The sequence below is a fragment of the Castor canadensis genome, chromosome 1, assembly GCF_047511655.1.
Source record: "Castor canadensis chromosome 1, mCasCan1.hap1v2, whole genome shotgun sequence".
Lineage (NCBI taxonomy): Eukaryota > Metazoa > Chordata > Mammalia > Rodentia > Castoridae > Castor > Castor canadensis.
The window spans coordinates 55655464-55675670 of NC_133386.1; the positions used below are offsets into that span (position 1 = coordinate 55655464).

Consider the following 20207-nt stretch of genomic DNA (forward strand, 5'->3'; position numbering starts at 1 on the left):
TTATTACAGGAGAACATTAAATGTTGCACTTCTCTTATTCCAGATTCAAGTAATTACTGAAGCTCACATTGAGATATGGGGATAAGAGTATTCTTTGAAATTTTTCATCTCAAATTTATGCATACCTAAAAAAAAGGTTAAGGCAAGGAATTTTTTGCTTGCTTTGTAAATCATATTAACTCCTTCAATTATGGTGGTTTCCTCTTGCTATAATCATGCCCTCAGTTTGCCAGGGTGATTGGTTCCAGGATCCCTGTAGGTGCTCAGGTGCCTTATATAAAATGGAAGATTTGCATATAACCTACACATATCCTCCTGAATACTTCAAAATCATCTGTAGATTATTTGTAACATCTAATACAATACCTACATATCACTTCATTCACATGGACTCAGCGTAGTACTCAGTGCAAGGCATAGCTTTCAAGCTTTGGTTTTTGGAAATCTCTGGAATTCTTTTTTCCCTAGGTGATTTTGGTCCATGGTTGATTGTACCTACAGATGTGGGACCCATAGATGTGGCAGGCTAACAGCAATGCAAGTTTCCCTCTTATGATTTCCTCTTCTCTCAGGGATTCAGAGTGGACATTTTTAAGAATATTAGTGAGCCTGGCACATAAAGCTGCAGTTTGAGTGTCTGGTATGGTAGTGGGAGGATTCCAGGGAAGAGGGAAATTAATGAAAAGTAACAGGTAGCTTAAATTCTTCTGATAAAACATTCCAGTGGTTCTGCCTCTTACTACTTTTTCCTTGTGTACTTCATATTTAGGAAAGATTTTTCTTACTAATCAAAGTGAACTGAGTATGTATTTTGGCTTCTCACTTTATCAACAATATGGAAGTGTCAAATTAGAAAGGCTAATGAACAGGAGGTGACAATGGTGTCCTAGCAACGACAAAGATATTCAATGATGAGCCCTCACTCTCACTGGAGTAAAAGTATGATTTCTATTGGATGTGGTCAAGTATTAGTGTCTCTTTGGGTTCAAGTGGCCTAGAGAACATTTATAAAGACAGAGCTCTGGGAAAGGGAGAAGCTTATCTCTTCGCATTCCTCACCAAATTATCTGCTAGTTTTTCAAACTATATGTTACTCATGTATTTTGAACCTTTCTCCCTAAAATTATACTCTACCACCTACCAAGTTTCCAGTCCAATTTGGTCTGTTAGGTTACAACAAATATTTCTAAGACATCAATGGCCTCATTTGTGATTGGTAGATAAGAGAATGAACTTAATGTAACATTGAGTTGTTCTAGCTCCAAGGCATGGGCTGTGGGATAGCAGAAATAAACTTTTAACTGTAAGGGCTGGGTACAGTTGCCTAGCAAATGTGAGTTCAAACCCCAGTACCACAAAGTTCTTTCACTTTAGTTCTATTTTTAGAGAAATAAAAGGAGTGTGTGCACCTAGGCTCCTCCCTAAAGTGGTGAACCCCAGCCTTGCATGATTCTGGGCCCTGCCTAGCAGGTTGCACTTTCTCCTATGCTCAGAGCTTTTCTGCCCCTGCTTTCCTCAGCATCAAAAAGGAGAATACTGCTTGACTATGTAACATCCCAAGGCAGCCTCTACAATGTGATGAGTTGCCTGCCTGGGCCCCAGATTATCTCTGGAGATACAATTATTGCTTTTGTTGGTGCTTTAGGTATAAAGATGAACATGTTTTCCTAAGCTTATTTTTTTGACATAAGTTCTGTTCTTTTTAATGAATATTTTGCAGGATGCATTGCTTCTTAGGAACATGTATTTTGTATTATAATAGACATTCTGTACTTTGTACTTACAGATGTTTAATAAATATAGTCAGATTATTGTAATTAATTAACTGCATCACAGGAATTTTAAAAAGTGATTCCAAGGAATGACTGTGTTGACATTGAACCTAATTACAAGAATTGAGCAAGATCATTTGACTCTCAGTTAGAGATGAATCAACTTAGGTTGTAACACATTTGTACATGAAAGCAAAGCTAGGAATCTCTCTGTATAGCTATCCTTACCTCAACTAGCAAAAACACTTTGTCTTCCTTATTATGCTTATGTCTTCTCTTCAACAAAATTAGAGATAAGGGCAGAACAGGTTCTGCCTGGAAGCAAGGGGGAGAAGAGGGGAGAAGGGTAGGGGAAGGGGGGAAGGGGGAGAAATGACCCAAACAACGTACGCACATGTGAATAAATGAATAATAATAATAAAAAAATTTGACTCCCTCAAATCTCCAAAAGCCATTTTTATTTGCATGATATATTTATCACTACTGTTTTAGAGAAACAGAAGGTAACGTTTCATTTTTGAGGACTGAGGAACAATCATTCATGAGTTCTTGAAGTTGAATAACTGGAAACTGTACTTGTTTTTCAAACCATTTGGCAATTGTGAGAAGCTGCTGGTCACAAAATGCACGGCCAATAAACTGTAGTCCTATTGGCAGCCCTTGGCTTGAGAGGGCCACAGGGACACTTACTGCGGGCAATCCTAAGGAAAAGAAAGCCATTAGGTGATAAATTCTCCATCCTAAGGAGCAAAGACCTCTTCTACTTTCTGGTGCTAGGAGTATAGGCAGAATAAGCTTTTTAATTTTTTAATGTCATATTACATATATGCTTTTGTACCATACTATGTTCACTTAACAATGCATCTTGGAAATCACACTGTCTCAGTTCAGAGATCTTCATTTCCATTTTTACAGCACTATCACACTCCATTATGTGGTTTTACCATAATTTATTTATTCAATCAGTCTCCTACAGTTGGGCATTCATTTAGGTTATTTTCAATATTTAGCTATTTTATACATTGCCCCAGTGTACAACACCTTCTGTATGAGTTTTCTGCTATTCTCAAAACTTTTTCAGATGAAGTATTGCTTCATCAAAAGATAAATACATATGCAATTAGAAATTCTCTTCCAAAGAAGAAGTTGTACCAATGTGAATTTGTACCAGCAAAAGGAAGTTTCTTTTACTACAGCCTTGCCAACAGAGTGTGTAGTTGAGTTTTTAAATTCTGGCCAATCCATTATATAAGAAATTAACTCAGAGTAGACTGAATTACAGATTTTAAATGCATTAGCTTGCTGGTGGTATGGCTTAAGTGATAGAGTGCTTCCTAGCAAGCATATAGCCCTGAGTTCAAAACCCAGTACAGCCAAAAAAAAAAAAAAAAAATCAATAAACTGGATGGGCGTGGTGATGCACACTTGTAACTGTAATACCAGCTGTTTGGGAGAGAGTCATGAGTTTGAGGCCAGACTGGGCAATATGCCAGACCGTCTCAAAAAAAATAAATAAATAAAAAAAAATTTGTTAAACGCATAGGCTCAGGGTAGTTTTAATTTCAGGTTTGGGATAGAAAAAGTACCAGTTACTAGGACATCTTGCCATGTCATAAAACAAGAATGTTTTCCAAAATTAAAATGGAAACAGATCTAAAGGATACATACAATTGAAAACTGGCTATTTATATTTCAGTACTTGGGAGGTGGAGGTAAGAATATCACAAGTTTAAGGGCAGCCTAGGCTACACAGTGAAACCTAACTTAAAAAAAAAAAATCCCAGCTACCCAGGAGGTAAGCCATTCAAGGATAGCCCAGGCACAAATGTTTGCAAGACTGCATCTCAACCAACAAACTGGTCATGGTGTGGTGGTTCACTTTTGTAATCCCAACTACACAGGAGGCATAGGTAGCAGGATTGTGGTCTGAAGCCAGCCTCATCCAAAAGTGCAAAACCCTACCTTAAAAAATAACTAGATCGAAAAAGGTTGGGATATAGCTTAAATGGTACGGTGCTTGCCTACCAAGTATTTAAGGCCCTGAGTTCAAATCCCAATACTGCCAAAATAAGGAACGCTCTTACTTAGAGAAGGTGCTAGCTAATCAATGTGAAGGGATGATAGAACTGGAGCAGTCAACATTCTGTAATGATTAATTCAGGAGGGATTATCAATGGTGCTATACCTGGGTTAAAGGTTACTGGGAAGTAAGATATTCACATGGTCTTAAAGTATCACTCTACACATTGCTTATAAGTGAAAAAGGAAAAGTGCACCTTAATAAGGAAATCCCTAAACAAGCGATCAACTTAGTTTCCAAAAATGAGCAAAATGACAGCAACTGCTTCCTGATGTAGTAAGTATGTAGTATTTCTGCCAAAAGTGTTTAAGACAATCTGACAAACACAGAGTATGGATGGGGCATCCTACAGGACAAGTGGACTGAACTCTTTAAAAATGCTGGTATCACCAGTTATGGTGGCACACACCTATAATCCCATTACTTGGAGGCAGAGGCAGGAGGATGATGAGTTCAAGGCCAGCCTGGGCTATATAGCAAGTTCAAGGTCAGCCCACGCTACCCAGTAAAAACCTGTCTCAAAAAAACCAAGGGCCAGGAATGTAGCTTAGAATACTTGCCCAGCATGTGCAAGGCCATTGGTTTGATCAGCAGCACATTAAAAATAAATAAATAGTCATTACCACTTAACAGAAAAAAAATGTAAAAGGAGGGGCCTGCTCATTAGAAACTAAGCAGGATGACTGGGCGCTGGTGGCTCATGCCTATAATCCTAGCCACTTGGGAGGTTGAGATCAGGAGGATTGTGATTCAAGGCCAGCCTGGGAAAGCAGTTTGAGACCCCATTCTCACTCAATGCCTGGGACATTGTGTGTCTGTCATCCCAGCTATGGTAGAAAGCACAAGTAGGAGGACTGCAGTCCAGGCCTGCCCCTGCTCAAAGCAAGACCCTATCTCAAAAATAACCAACACAAACAGGGTTAGAGACATAGCTCAAGTGGTAGAGTGCCCACCTAGCAAGTGCAAGGTCCTGAGCTCAATCCCCGGTATCATCAAAAAAATCAAAAAAACAACAAAATAACTGTTTTGGTACAAGTGAGAAAATGTGAATATGGACTATATTCAGTTATTGCTGAATTAATATTAACTTTCTTAGATGTGATAATGGAACTGTGGTCATTCTTAGAAGATTCATGTGAAATTATTTAGGTATGACATGTCATCTCTACAACTTTTTAAAGCATTTTTAAAATGAAACTTAAAAAGTATTATTAAGTGTATTAGTTCAGAGTATGTGTATGTGTGTGCACATTGTGCATACTCACACATTCTTAAGTATTCCAGAAGGATAGGCTATTGCTTTTAGGGTACAATCCAGCTAGAACCTCAGTTGAAGATCAGGGTGCCTGTGTAAGAATTAGAAGAAAACCAGAATAATCACAAGGGCTCCTACCTGCCATGTTTACGGCCTGTGTAAAAATATCACCCTGGGCACTTCGTGTTCTGTTGTCTTCTTTGACGAACTCTAAGTATGGCACGGCATCACTCAAGGTAGTGGGGGTGAGCAAGACATCCACTCCAGAGTTAAAAACATTTGCAAAATCATTTGCAATGAGGCGCCTCACCTTCTGTGCTCTGATAAAATAATTCTCATAGTTCCTGAGGAAAAAACAGATGACATTTTAAGGATTTTAAAACAAATCATTCTTTTATATTAGGTTTGTTAAAGAACTACTGGATTCTTGGCTTTTATAAGCAGGCACCACAAAATTCTTGACAACACACAAAGATGAATTTTGTTCAACTTGTGCTGCTATTCTGAATGTTTGTATAGCTGGCACTTAATCAATTAGAACTCCTACTAAATACAATTCTATAGATATAACCACAGAATATTAATACTTCCAGTGATACCACTAAAAGTTAAAAAGATAACTTGAAAAGAGTAGATTCAAGAAAGGATGTTTACTTAAATAAAAGATTAAGGGAAAAGCCACACACAAAAGTGACCATAAGTCAGTGATGCAAACAAAAGGAAGAAGAAAACTTTTCAGATACTTCTGAAGTTGTTAAAGAAGGCTGGCAAAATAACTGCTCTATAAGTCAGTTTTTTCAGCTTTCAAAAATGATATAATGACTACAAGTCCCACAGAGGAACAAAGAAATGAGCGTCTATGGAAATATTGAGGTCCTCACTACCATTTGACTGCAGGGTCTACAGAGATATCAATGAGGCACCACACATAATTTATACAACAATGACAGTTGGTAGTCTAATTATTGTATTTGGGCTGGGATGAAGCTCAGTGGCAAATTGCTTGCCTAGACTTTGGATTTGATATTGTTTCATAACACCACCACCATTACCACTGTCCCCTCACAAATTGTATTAAGAGTATTTCCCAAACCTGAATTTTATAAAACTAATGTTTCCTACTAAAATTCTTCCTGCTTTAGATGTGGTTGAAAAGTATAACTTCTGCTTCCATACACAATGGAGTAAGAGGGAAGATTTATTCTGTCTTCATAAGCATCCAGAAAACTGGGAAAAACATATGAAAAACCACTGGTCATTGATGAGACCGATGGCACTCAGGAGAGTTCTGAGAGTAGAGAGTAATTAAGCCCTGTCATATCCCCAGCTTAATGCTTAGACAGAGTTTCTAGGCAGGGTTAAATTAGCCCTATGTTAAAGGCTTCTTTGGATTTACCTTAACAGACCTTTTTATTTTTGGTGAGACTAGGGTTTGAACTCAGGGTTTTGCATGCAAAACAGGCACTGTACTGCTTGAATTGCACCTTGTTCTCTACCACAGCTTTAACTTAACTGCTCCTTAGAGCAAAACACAAGCAAGAAAATAATAAAAATACAGCACATACAATGCAAAATTTAGTGTCTCGATGTACAAAGAAGCAGAAAATATGACCTATAACAAGGAAAAACAGCAATCGATATAAACATTCTAGTGGAAATGTTAAGGCCACTCTAAATATGTTCTACATGTTCAAGAACGTAGAAGGAAATACAACATGATAAGGAGTTTGAAAAGATTAGACCTACCTGGAACCTCTACAGGTGAGAAATACAATATATGAGATTAAAAAAACAAAAACAAAAATATTGGATAGGATTGACTGAATTCTGACAAAGCAGAAGAAAAGATCAGTGATTTTAAAGACAGTAGTGGAAACTATCCTTTAAATGGAAGTACAGAGAGAAAACTGAGGCGAAAAAGAATGGAAAACCCAAAGGGCTGGAGGCGTGGCTCAAGTGGTGGAGTGCCTGCCTAGCAACGAGGGGCCCTAGGTTCAATCCCCAGTACCAGTCAAAAAGAGAAGAGAAAATCTGTGAGTTGGGGGACAACAATGGAAGATTAATATACACATAAAAGGTGTCCTAGAGGAGGAAAGAGTTTAGAAACAATGTATGAAGAAATAATGGTCAAAATTTTTCCAAATTTACATGCAGAATGAAAAGTACTAGAGATAGTAAATATGTCAGCAAATATATTGTCCCTTTTTTCTCATTTTAAAATTCTTTAAGAGGAAAATTATTTGTAGAAAAAACAAAAGAATGGGCAGGAAAAGAGGTTAAATGAAAGAAAAGATACAACAAATAGGAGACAAATAGCAAGAGGCAGACTTACATGTGGTTCAAAAGTAAATGTTTATGCTAATTAAAAATAAAGATACACTCAGGATTCCTAATTCAATAAATCTCTGTTTACTGAACAAAAGGTAATAGAAGAATGATAAAATTCTAAACTGAGATATCACAGGATTAAAAGCATTATTTTTTTTAGTTCTTGGCACATAAGTTGACTTTTTAAGAGTAAAAACAATAAGTACCCTGAATCCCATTTTTCCTATTCACTGCCACACTGCCACAAAACAGAACAAAGCAGAGAACAAATGAGTTGACCCAAGCTGGAACTGGGTTAGCAGCTAGGATACCAGAGGTAATTCTTCCTTTACTTAATACTCCCAACTGGGAACCATGGAAGATGCTTTGTGACCTTTCTTTCAATTTCTTTGTATGTGCTTACAGTGACCTAGACAATCCATCATCTGTGGCCTTTACACATCCAATATGAGTCTAATTAGTAATGTCTGGCAAATGTAACATCTTTAGCTTAACAAAGACTTTGCTTAGAAAATTTAATATTCCATTCTTCCTACTCCTAGGTGATTACAAGCACCTGGTCAATATGGAAAAGTTTTTTTAATACAGAAAATAATTAAATAGTATTTTTGGAAAAAGTAATCCTAATTGTTGGCCCTGAGGGGATGCACAGATGAATAAAATGTTTTTTTGTTCCTGAAGGCAGGAATACTACTTGTCACAAGATCCACATCTACTTTTTCACACTGCTCATGGTAGACAGACTCATTGGTAGGGAACATGAATCATATTCACAAGATCTTGAATAAACTTATGTTGAAGACAATTTAAGTAGGAGTCATAGTCATTTGGAATTCTTTCTTAGAGAAGACACATAAAGCAAAGGAAAATTAAGTATAGTCACTAAAATTTTCAAGAGATAACAAGCTCTAACAGCAGTAAGTCAATGTTGCAATAACATTCAAATAACAATATTTAAATATATGTAAATATAATCAAATACTATTTGGCTATATTATATATTAAAAGACTCTTTTTCATATTGACCAAATGCTTGTTGTGACTTGGGATTAGGAAAAATGAAATACTGTTAGGTTTTCTAAGCAAAGATTTTATTAGCTAAAGATGTTACATTTGCTAATATGACTGATGAGAATCATTAGAATAACAGAACAATTAATGAGACCAAAATCCTTCAGGGCTTCCTACTTAGTTTGCACTAATCATTTAGCTGGAGTATCAATTTTTTTTAATTTTTAAATAACTAGGAACCAAAAGTATCATATAAACAGGCCTTCTCTAATTCAAATCAGAAGGATTTTTTCTTTAATAAATATCTCAACTTACAGGACCAGACAGGTGTACAACTACTTTATTCTTGAGGTTTCAAGAATGGGGAAAATTCCTAAACTGATGTCTTACTCTTTCAATAGGAAAAAGTTTCCTGAGAGAATTCTTCCTCTAACCACATCATTGAACCCCTCTCTTCTGGTTGCAGCATACATTGCTTCAGTAGACACATCAATGTTACATCTGTGACCTACACACAGAAAAAAGTTAAATATTACTTGAAAAGGAAATAAAGTTTTGGCTGAAAATTTGGCTCAGATTCATACTTTTATGACCAATAAATATAAAAATTTAGGGAACTTGCCCTTATTAGTTTGTCTTCTCTGTCTGCCTTGTGACTGACCAGTTAAGGACTGATTATGGAGAAGAAAGGAACTCCATTTGTTTACTCCTGTTTCCATCTAAATGGTGACTGAATTCTACCTTATGTCAGGTACTATAATTCATGAAGTAAGCCCACAAAGACAAGATATTATCCCTTCAAATTAGTCACAGTCCAAAGAAGTAAATGAACAGATAGAGATTTATGATAAATAGCGTATGTACATACAATCCTAAAATGACAAATGTAAAATGATCCATGAATTTACTTTTCTGAATCATTAACATTATCTCAAGTAACAATTTTTTTGTCAGTAATAAATGAAACTTTCAAATGTCCAAGATATAACTACCTTAAAAATATAAAACCAGCCACCTTACCATATTCTAGCCCATCAAATCTTGCCATATTTGATGCCACTTCTGATGTGCACAGTACATGGTAGCAGACAATTGAATAACAGGTGTGGGGCAGGGATACTTCAATCACTTTGGCTCCCTCAGACTCAAAGAGGTCAGCAGCTTTGGACCAGAGAGATTGTACTTCACTTGATAATTCTGGCACAAGGTATTCCTTACAGGAAAAAAATCAACATACAGAAATTAGAACATCTATATAGATTTATGAAAATTTGTACACCAGGACCAATATACAACAAAAACTGATAATATTGCTGGAAGGTAGCTAGAAAGATTAAACCAAGAGTGTTTATAGTATGACAAGCACAGCCTAGATTTATGAGCTGGATGTAACAATTCAAAGACTGAAGATCTGGTTGGGAAACTCCTATTTGATAAATGTTTGTTACGTTATCAGGTTCTCTGTACATGCCTTCAAAGGTTCTCTCATTCAATGTTTTTGAAAACCCCATGGTAGAGGTACCATTCCTCATTTTATGAATGAAAAGTATTAAGACTAGAGAAGATAAGTAAATTTCCTAATGTTAAATAGCACGTCAATAGAGGATATAGGATTCCTAACTAGGTCTGTTTCTAAAGCCCATTCTCTTTCTCAATCCTTAGTAGTTACCCTATGGAGGACTTTTTTAAAAAGCAGCATTTCTCTATAGTAGTGATGTCACTTGAGGGCAATTTTTTGTTTTTTTTCCCTCCCAACCAAGGGACATATTGGGAATGTCTGTTTCATTTTTGGTTGTGGGGTTGTGGTAGTAGTGAGGGGTGTGCTACCACACTTAGAAGTAGGGGCCAGGACAGTCCTCCAGAACAAAAAATTATTTAGCCCCAAACACCAATTGCGCTGAGGTTGAAAAGCCTCATTATTTCACAGGGTAACTTATCTTTTGAACAGATTTCTAAAAGGTTTTCAGCATTAATATGTTGCTAAGTTTAAAATTTTAAAAGGTTAGGAGTTTACCACTATTATATTTGTGTATGAATTATTCAAAAATTACATACTGTGGTAGGTGTAGTGGGAGTAATAATCACAACAGTAAAGATGGTGACATTTAGTGAGGCTTTACTATGCAAAGTATGCCTTCTACATCAGGGATTGGCAAACCGTGACCCAAGGGAGATGTGACCTGTCAGCTATTTTTGAAAATAAAGTTCTATTAGAACACAGATATACTCCTCTGTTTACAGTGTGTATTTTGTCATCAGCAGTCCTTGGTCAGTTGTTGCTTATAGAGGCCTCGCTCCAACCTCTGCCTTTGTCTCCTCATGTCCTTCCCCTTGTTGCCTATGGATATTTTTGAAGTATATTTTCCCCTGATTATAAATACAATGGGTTGAGTTAAAAAGACCATGTGGTCCATAAAGCGAAAAATATTTATTGTTTAGCTTTTTACAGAAAAAGTTCACAGATCCTTTTTACATGATAATCTAATTTAATACTCACAACTCTCTGAGGTCAATATTTTTATTATTCCCATTTTGTAGATGGGGAAGCTGGGCTTAGAGAAATTAGTCACCTGCTCAGTCACATGGCTAAATAAAAGCAGCAGTGCATGGATTCAAACCTAACCAGACTGCCTCCCAAGTCTGTGCTCTGTATTTGACTTGACAGTTTTTCTATAAAATAATGAAAGGAAAAAATTACCTTTGGAATTCCTATACATAGTTTGCTCACATCTGTCAAACTGGGAAGCATGAACAGTTTTACAGGATTTTGTACTGTGGTAGAATCTTTGGGGTCATGTCCAGCCAGTATACCTATAAAGGGAGAAATACTTTTGTATTATAGACATATTATTTGTAGTGAAAGTGTTTCAAATAATATGTAATCATGTAGCTACCCAACACAATTGCTGTATCATCCACACATCTGGTTAAGATTCCTGGCACATCCATGGAATTCACCAGGGGAATAAGACCATGACGAGAAACTAAGCCATAGCTCGGTTTGAAACCAAGAAGCCCACAGTGGGCAGCAGGATTTCTGGTTGATCCTCCAGTATCTGATCCTAGAGCCCTGGAATTTAAAGGGAATTCTTTTTAGAAGAATGACATATCTCTAGTTATATTTAGAACCTACCCTTTTAAATGTCTATTTTTAAAGTATATTCTTCCCTGGTTATAAATTGTAATACATACTCATCTCAGAATTCATAAAGTGTAGAAAAGCATAAAGAGATAACTGGGGATGTAGTTCAGTGGTAGAGTACTTGCCTAGCATGTGCAAGGCCCTGAGTTTGATCCCTAGCACTGGGGGTGGGGGTGGAGGGGCGACTAAATTTCTACTACCGAGAGGTGTGGTCCAATCTCCTATTGATATACATCTCTTATGCCTTCATTTGATGTTATTTGATATTTAAAACTAAATTAATGTTGATTTGCTGGAGTGGCTCAAGTAGTAGAGCGCCTGTCTAGCAAACATGAAGCCCTGAGTTCAAACCCTAGCATTGCCAAAAAATAAATAAATGTCCATTTTATAAAATGTTTTACAAACCTACACACCCCCTTCCAGAAATTCAGACACAATCCTGGTTATACCATTTCGAATCATGGTTAGCAATGTACTATAATGTATGTAAATATTTATGTTGTTTCCAACTGGAATAGTGACTATATAACAAGTAACTTTTTTTTTGCAGTACTGGGGCTTGAGCTCAGGGCCTTCACCTTGAGTCACTCCACCAGTCCTTTTTTGTGATGGGGTTTTTTTTTTTTTGAGATAGGGTCTCTTGTACTATTTGCCTGGGCTGGCTCCGAACCGCAATCCTCCTGATCACTGCCTTCTGAGTAGCTACGATTACAGGCGTGAGCCACTGGCATCTGGCAACAAATAACTTTGTAATGAACACCTTCCAACATAAATCTTTGCCCAGATGTCTGATTATTCTTAGGCTGTCTTCCAAGAAGGAATTTGTTGTTATAAACTCTTCATATATATGAACAAACTACTTGTCAGGAAGATTATGCCAATTTGTTTTCTCAATCGCAATAAATCCAATTGTGTTTTAATGTTTCAGTAGCATCACTGAGTACCAGTTGGTTTAAAGAGTTTTGTAGGTGGAACTGTTGGCTCATGCCTGTAATTCTAGCTACTTGGAAGGCTGAGATTCGGTGGATCCTGCTTCAAGGACAGCTGAGACAAATAGTTCTCAACCAATAGCTGGGCATAGTGGCACATGCTTATCATCCCAAGCTATGTAGAAGCTGAGATCCTGAGGATCAGTGTTCCAGGTCAGACAGGGCAAAAAAGTTAGCGAGAGCCCATTTCAATAGAAAAAAAGCTGGGCATGGTGGTGTGTGCCTGTGTTAGCCAAGCAATGGTAAAAGTATGAAAGAGAAGGATTTGGTCCAGGCTGGCCTGGGCAAAAAGTGAGATCCTGTCTCCAAAATAACCAAAACAAAAAGGGCTGGAGGTATGGTTCAAGCAACAGAGCGCCTGTCCAATAAGCATGAAGCCCTGAGTTCAAACCTCAGTACTGCCCTCCCCCCAAATTGTTAACTTGATAACCAAAAAAGTTTTGCTAATGTGCATTTTTGAATTTTGCACATACATTTGTATTTGTAATAATCACCCATGAAGTGACTATTCATGTCTTTGCTCACGCTTGCCTACACATTGAGTGCTATGTCATTAAAAACAATAAGGACTGGGGGTGTCGCTCAAGTGGTAGAGTGAAGGTCCTGAGTTCAATCACCAGTACTGCTGAACAAACCCAAAACAAAAAACAGTAACAACAAAAGCTAATCTTGAAGACATTATGCTAAGTGTAACAAGCCAGTCACAAAAAGACAAATGCTGTTTGATACCACACACATGAAGTACCTGGTATAGTCCATTTCATAGACAGAAGGAGAAAGGTTGTGAACCAGGGGCAGGGAAGAGGGTTAATAGGTCCAGAGTTTCACTCTTACAAGATGAACAGTCCTAGAGATTAGTTGCACAATATTATCCTTGACACTTTAAAATGGTTAGGATGGTAAATTTTATGAGTATTTTGCCACAATTAAAATGAAAATTTAAATAACTCTTTCAGAAGATAAAAAAGGGTTTTCAGTAGAAAAATTATAAGTATCTATTGTAAAAATTAAAATATATGATTTTATGATATAGAAAGAAAAATGTCTATTATTACAGCCCCTCATAATTGCCCTGTTACTAGTTTTGATATTGTTTCACCCAGATATCTCTATGCAATGACTGACATCCATACCTATGTAATTATTATTATTATTTTTGGGTGGGACTGGGGTTTGAACTTAGGGCTTCATATTTGCAAAGCAAGTGCTCTATTGTTTGAGCCACACCTCCAGCCCTATAATCATTACTTTTAGTAGAAATAGAGCCACACTATATATACTGTTCTGTAACTTGTTTTTCACTTAACAATGTACCTTGGATAATTTTCCACATCACTACAGAACACCCTATCTCACTCTTTTTAGTGACTGCATAGTACTCCAAGAATCTTCCCATTTTAAACACTACAATATAAGAAACAAATCAAAAGGGGAAAATAGAAATAGAGTAATTTCTGAAGTTACTTTTGGTCCGTGCTTCAATTGCTTATATTTGAGGGGTAACGTTAGATTGAGCAGTACTCTAACAATAACATAGCACTTGTATTCTACAGAAAATGCAAATTATATTTCTTTTCTTACCAAGTCCATTTAAGCTACAAAAATCAGACTGTTGCTTTCACCATTTAAAAAAGATACACTCTCTTATTAGCATTCACTGATGGCTGTGTAAATGTGAAACCTACATTTCTATAGGAATTATGTGTCAAAATGCCATCTTCTCAAAGCACATTCAGAGAGATGAACACTAAGTAGGATGATGAGGACAGAAAAAAAGCAGCTAACCCTGCAGTTCTGACTTGTCAGAACTCTCATTAATATTAATGTAATGCTATAAAACTCCAGAGATGAAATGAAATGGCTTTACTTGTTAACAAGATTTCAGGAAAACTTAAAAAAAAAAAGTGAAGAAACAAAGTTCCACAGCTCTAAAAAATAAAAATAATTTATTGGTTGCAATGCTTGTGAAAGAGCTTAGTTTTAGTAGATAATTAAGGACAGAAAAAAATATATATAGCATTGCTGAAGAGAAACACTCAATTTGGCTATGTTGAGACTGATAAAATAAATTATACAGTAACAGTCATGCTTATTTCTTCTTTTTTTTGTGGTACTAGGTTTTGAACCCAGACCCTCATGCATACTAGGCAAACACTGAACCACTGAGCTACATCCCCAGCTATTTACTCTTCTTTAGATGGTTAAGAAATGCTTTTAAAAAGGCACTTAAAAATATGACTGATGGATTCTTACCATATACAAAGTATGACAGATAATCAGCTCCAAAAAGATTGAAAAACCTTTATTTTAATGACACATTTTTAGCTGCAGATTTATGAAAGTGCTATTTTAAATATTCTACTGATATAGACAAGGGGAAATTTTTTCATTTTAAACTTAGAGTTAGTTGAAGGATAAACCACTATGAACAGCTCAGAAGCAATGAACTGAAGCCATGGGATTACAGTCCCCAAATATTCATACAATCATTGAGTAGACACTGGAATAAATCATTCAAAAAGTGAAATTCAGTGAAGTCCATTTACGTCCAATGCTTTATTCTACAAGATGCATCAAATCATGTTTTTAAAAGAACCAAATACTCCCGAGGAAGACATTAAATGTTATTTTAAAGTTAAATGTATAAAACATACATAGTGTGCTGTATAGTTGAGTATATTTATAAGATAATTTTGACATGTCTTTAAGTGCAAACAGTTCATGAAAAGAAATATTTTTAATACCAGGGCATGAACGACTCTATTGTTGGGTTTTGCATATGGCTTATGGCTATTTGTATTTGGATGGGGCTCAAAGTGCAGACAGAAAAGGCATCTTACGCAAAGCATGTGAATGCTGCCACAGCAGCCGCACTCCCGCCAGAGCTTCCTCCAGTTATTAGCCAATCTGAATCCTCATCCTCACCACGGGACTTCTGCTTCCTCCTTTCTCTATACTGTCTTGAAAAACTCCAGGGGTTTTTAACTGGTCCAAACACTCCATCTGTGCTTCCAGATCTGAGATGAAGTGAAGTGAGATACCTTAGTAAAACTTCATTTTATGTAAAATTCCCATCTCCTGAGTATATTATTTGCTTCTGACACTCACTGGGTTTTTAATCCACTGTTGCTTGAGTTGCAAAGGATAGGAAGCAGTTTTCATTAATTAGGCAGATAAGGAGATGGGAAGGAGGAACATTTGAGGTAGAAAGTGGAGAAAACTAAGGAAAGATTGTATCCTACTTGATCCTTAAACTAAACTACAGAGGATTTCCCTTGCAAATTAAGGTCTTCCTGTTGAAAAGAGTCCTAAACATTCAAACAGTTAAGAAATCCTTTGAAGAAATCTCTCCCTTAATCAGAAGTTTCAAGAAAAGCATTGTAAGTGAAAATTTTCAAAGAATTTTATTCTCAGATAAACTGCAAAAATCAAAATAACAGGTAAAGCACTTTGAACCCTGTTCCCAGATGTACAACTGCCAACATTTCATCGCTTTACCATTTGCATGCTGTGTTTATACAGACAAGCGCATACACAAATTTTTTTATCTCCTGAAACACTTAGGTAAGTTAAGTATATCACGGCCCTTTGCCTTTAAATACTTTGGCATGTATTCTGTATGCATTTCCTAAGAATAAGAACATAGTATAGTTTCATGATGAAATTCATATCAATATAACACTTTAATCTACTGTATGTAATCCAGTTCTGTCAGCTGATTCAATAATATACTTTGTAGCATTTAACCCCTCTCAGGATCAAGTCCAGAATCAGGTATTACTTTTAGTGATCATTGCCATTTTAGCCTCTTTTTTTCTTTTTCGTTTTTTAATTCTTCATCAGCCCATAGATACTGGGCTATTTCTAGTTTAGGGGAAATTATGAACAGTCACTATAAAAATTGTATTGAAAGGATCTAGCCAGTGCTTTATGTACACATAAATCTTCATTTCTTGAGTAAGTACCTAGGATTGCAAATATTGGGACATATTACAAGTATATGTTTAACTTTATAAGAAAACTATTAGCCAGGTATGGTGATGCACATCTATCATTCCACCACTTGGGAGGCTGAGTATAAGTTTGAGGCCAGCGTGGGCCACATAGCAAGACCCAATCTCAGAAAAAGAAAAACAACAACAACAAAAAACCCTGTCAAACTGTTTTACAAAATTGCTATGTATTTTGTATTTCCTACTTGGAATGTGTGAAAAATAAATACATTATTTATGTATTATTAGAGGCACATGCCTCTAATCCCAGCTACTTGGGAGAAGACAAGAGAATTACAAATAGAGGTCAGCCCAGACAAAAGCTAATAAGAATGAAGCAAGTATTACACTTATCCCAAAATCAGGCAAAGACACCTCCAAAAAGGAGAACTATAGGCCAATCTCCTTAATGAACATTGATGCAAAAATCCTCAATAAAATAATGGCAAACTGAATTCAACAACACATCAAAAAGATCATTCACCACGACCAAGTAGGCTTTATCCCAGAAATGCAGGGGTGGTTCAACACACGCAAATCAATAAATGTAATAAACCACATTAACAGAAGCAAAGACAAAAACCACTTGATCATCTCAATAGATGCAGAAAAAGCCTTTGATAAGATCCAACACCAGTTCACGATAAAAGCTCTAAGAAAACTAGAAATAGAAAGAAAGTACCTCAACATTATAAAAGCTACATATGACAAACCTACAGCTAGCATTATACTTAACGGAGAAAAACTGAAACCATTCCCTCTAAAATCAGGAACCAGACAAGGATGCCCACTATCTCCACTCCTATTCAACATAGTACTGGAATTCCTAGCCAGAGCAATTAGGCAAGAAGAAGGAATAAAAGGAATACAAGTAGGTAAAGAAACTGTCAAAATATCCCTATTTGCTGATGACATGATTCTATACCTTAAAGACCCAAAAAACTCTACTCAAAAGCTCCTAGACACCATATAAAATCAACATAGAAAAATCATTAGCATTTCTATACACTAATAATGAACAAACTGAGAAAGAATATATGAAAACAATTCCATTTACAATAGCCTCAAAAAAAATCAAATACCTAGGTGTAAACCTAACAAAAGATGTGAAAGACCTCTACAAGGAAAACTATGAACTTCTGAAGAAAAAGACTGAGGAAGATTATAGAAAGTAGAGAGATCTCCCATGTTCATGGATTGGTAGAATCAACATAGTAAAAATGTCGATACTCCCCAAAGTAATCTACATGTTTAATGCAATTCCCATCAAAATTCCAATGACATTCATTAAAGAGATTGAAAAATCTACTGTGAAATTTATATGGAAACACAAGAGGCCACGAATAGCCAAGGCAATACTCAGTCAAAAGAACAATGCTGGAGGTATCACGACACCTGACTACAAACTATATTACAAAGCAGTAACAATAAAAACAGCATGGTACTGGCACAAAAACAGATATGAAGACCAATGGAACAGAATAGAGGACCCAGACATGAAGCCACACAACTATAACCAACTTGTCTTTGACAAAGGTGCTAAAAATATACGATGGAGAAATAGCAGCCTCTTCAACAAAAACTGCTGGGAAAACTGGTTAGCAGTCTGCAAAAAACTGAAACTAGATCCATATATATCACCCTATACCAATATTAACTCAAAATGGATCAAGGATCTTAATATCAGACCCCAAACTCTAAAGATGATACAGAAAAGAGTAGGAAATACTCTGGAATTAATAGGTATATGTAAAAACTTTCTCAATGGAACCCCAGCAGCACAGCAACTAAGAGATAGCATAGATAAATGGGACCTCATAAAGCTAAAAAGCTTCTGTTCATCAAAAGAAATGGTCTCTAAACTGAAGAGAATACCCACAGAGTGGGAGAAAATATTTGCCAACTATACATCAGACAAAGGACTGATAACCAGAATATACAGGGAACTTAAAAAACTAAATGCTCCCAAAACTAATGAACCAATAAAGAAATGGGCAAGTGAACTAAACAGAACTTTCTCAAAAGAAGAAATTCAAATGGCCAAAAAACACATGAAAAAATGCTCACCATCTCTAGCCATAAAGGAAATGCAAATTAAAACCACACTAAGATTCTACCTCACCCGTGTTAGAATAGCCATCATTAGCAACACCACTAACAACAGGTGTTGGCGAGGATGCGGGGAAAAAGGAACCCTCTTACACTGCTGGTGGGAATATAAACTAGTACAACCACTCTGGAAAAAAACTTGGAGGCTACTTAAAGAGCTAAACATTGATCTACCATATGATCCAGCAATACCACTCTTGGGGATATACTCAAAAGACTGTGACACAAGTTACTCCAGAGGCACCTGCACACCCATGTTTATTGCAGCACTATTCACAATAGCCAAGTTATGGAAACAGCCAAGATGCCCCACCACTGACGAATGGATCAAGAAAATGTGGTAATTATACACAATGGAATTTTATGTAGCCATGAAGAAGAATGAAATGTTATCATTCGCTGGTAAATGGATGGAATTGGAGAACATCATTCTGAGTGAGGTTAACCTAGCCCAAAAGACCAAAAATTGTATGTTCTTCCTTATATGAGGACATTAGATCAAGGGCAAACACAACAAGGGGATTGAACTTTGATCACATGATAAAGTGAGAGCATACAAGGGAGGTATGAGGATAGGTAAGACACCTAAAAAACTAGATAGCATTTGTTGCCCTCAACGCAGAGACACTAAAGCAGATACCTTAAAAGCAACTGAGGCCAATAGGAGAAGGGGACCAGGAAGTAGAGAAAAGGTTAGTTTGAGAAGAATTAACCTAGAAGGTAACACATGCAAAGGAAATTAATGCGAGTCAACTCCCTGTATAGCTATCCTTATCTCAACTAGCAAAAACCCTTGTTCCTTCCTATTATTGCTTATACTCTCTCTTCAACAAAATTAAGAGATAAGGACTAAATAATTTCTGCCGGGTATCGAGGGGGTGGGGGGAAGAGGGAGGGGACAGTGGGGGGGGGCAAAGGAAGGGGTGGGGGAAGGGGGGAGAAATGACCCAAACATTGAATGCACATATGAATAAAATAAAAATTTAAAAATTATAAATAAATAAATTAAAAAAAAAAAAGAGACCTTACAGTTTCATTAATTATAATTTCAGCTACTTCCTGGAGCCAAATAATGGGGTTGAACGTATAAATCAGGGTCCAATAGCCCCAGAACACATGTCCTGCCCAAGTGGCAGGACCATAACACTGGATGATTTGCTCTGGGGGCCACCCATCATCCTTCCAGTTACCAATTTGTAAGGTACCTCATTTCTTTCTACTTGCCTTTTCTTCATGGATAGAGACTCCCAATTTTTCACTTGTGTGAGTGGGAGCAAGAAAAATGATGGCCCGATTGTGCCCAGGACACAGGACCTAAGCCAACTGTTGGGTAGCACCATATACGCTTGCTTCCCACGGATCCAACGTAGCCCCCGGGGTACCCGCCAATCTGTATTTGCGGTAAGATTGTTCCAAGCTTTTCGGAGAGCAGAGAAGTTGGCCAATGGTGGGGCTGGGGTTCTGTGTGGTTTGGAGTTCCCCACCATTGGGTCTTTTGGGCAGTGTCATTGTCTTAAACAAGTTAAATC

The 20207-nt window shown here is 36.8% G+C and overlaps 1 protein-coding gene across 3 annotated transcripts in view; it reads right to left on the reverse strand.

Annotated features, from left to right (window-relative positions):
- Positions 1-2213: 2213 nt before the first annotated feature.
- Positions 2214-20207, reverse strand: part of Qrsl1 (glutaminyl-tRNA amidotransferase subunit QRSL1) — a 29273-nt gene continuing 11279 nt past the window's right edge. For 2 of the 3 annotated variants that reach the window (XM_020174962.2, XM_020174964.2), the window contains 7 exons: positions 15418-15594; positions 11341-11516; positions 11145-11257; positions 9467-9659; positions 8837-8954; positions 5246-5451; positions 2214-2473 (listed from right to left, as the gene is read on the reverse strand). In XM_020174962.2, the coding sequence (XP_020030551.1) occupies positions 2253-2473; positions 5246-5451; positions 8837-8954; positions 9467-9659; positions 11145-11257; positions 11341-11516; positions 15418-15594 (1204 nt within the window). In that variant the 3' untranslated portion in view covers positions 2214-2252. The remainder of the gene's footprint in view (positions 2474-5245; positions 5452-8836; positions 8955-9466; positions 9660-11144; positions 11258-11340; positions 11517-15417; positions 15595-20207) is intronic. The other variant, XM_020174963.2, reaches the window with a different exon arrangement.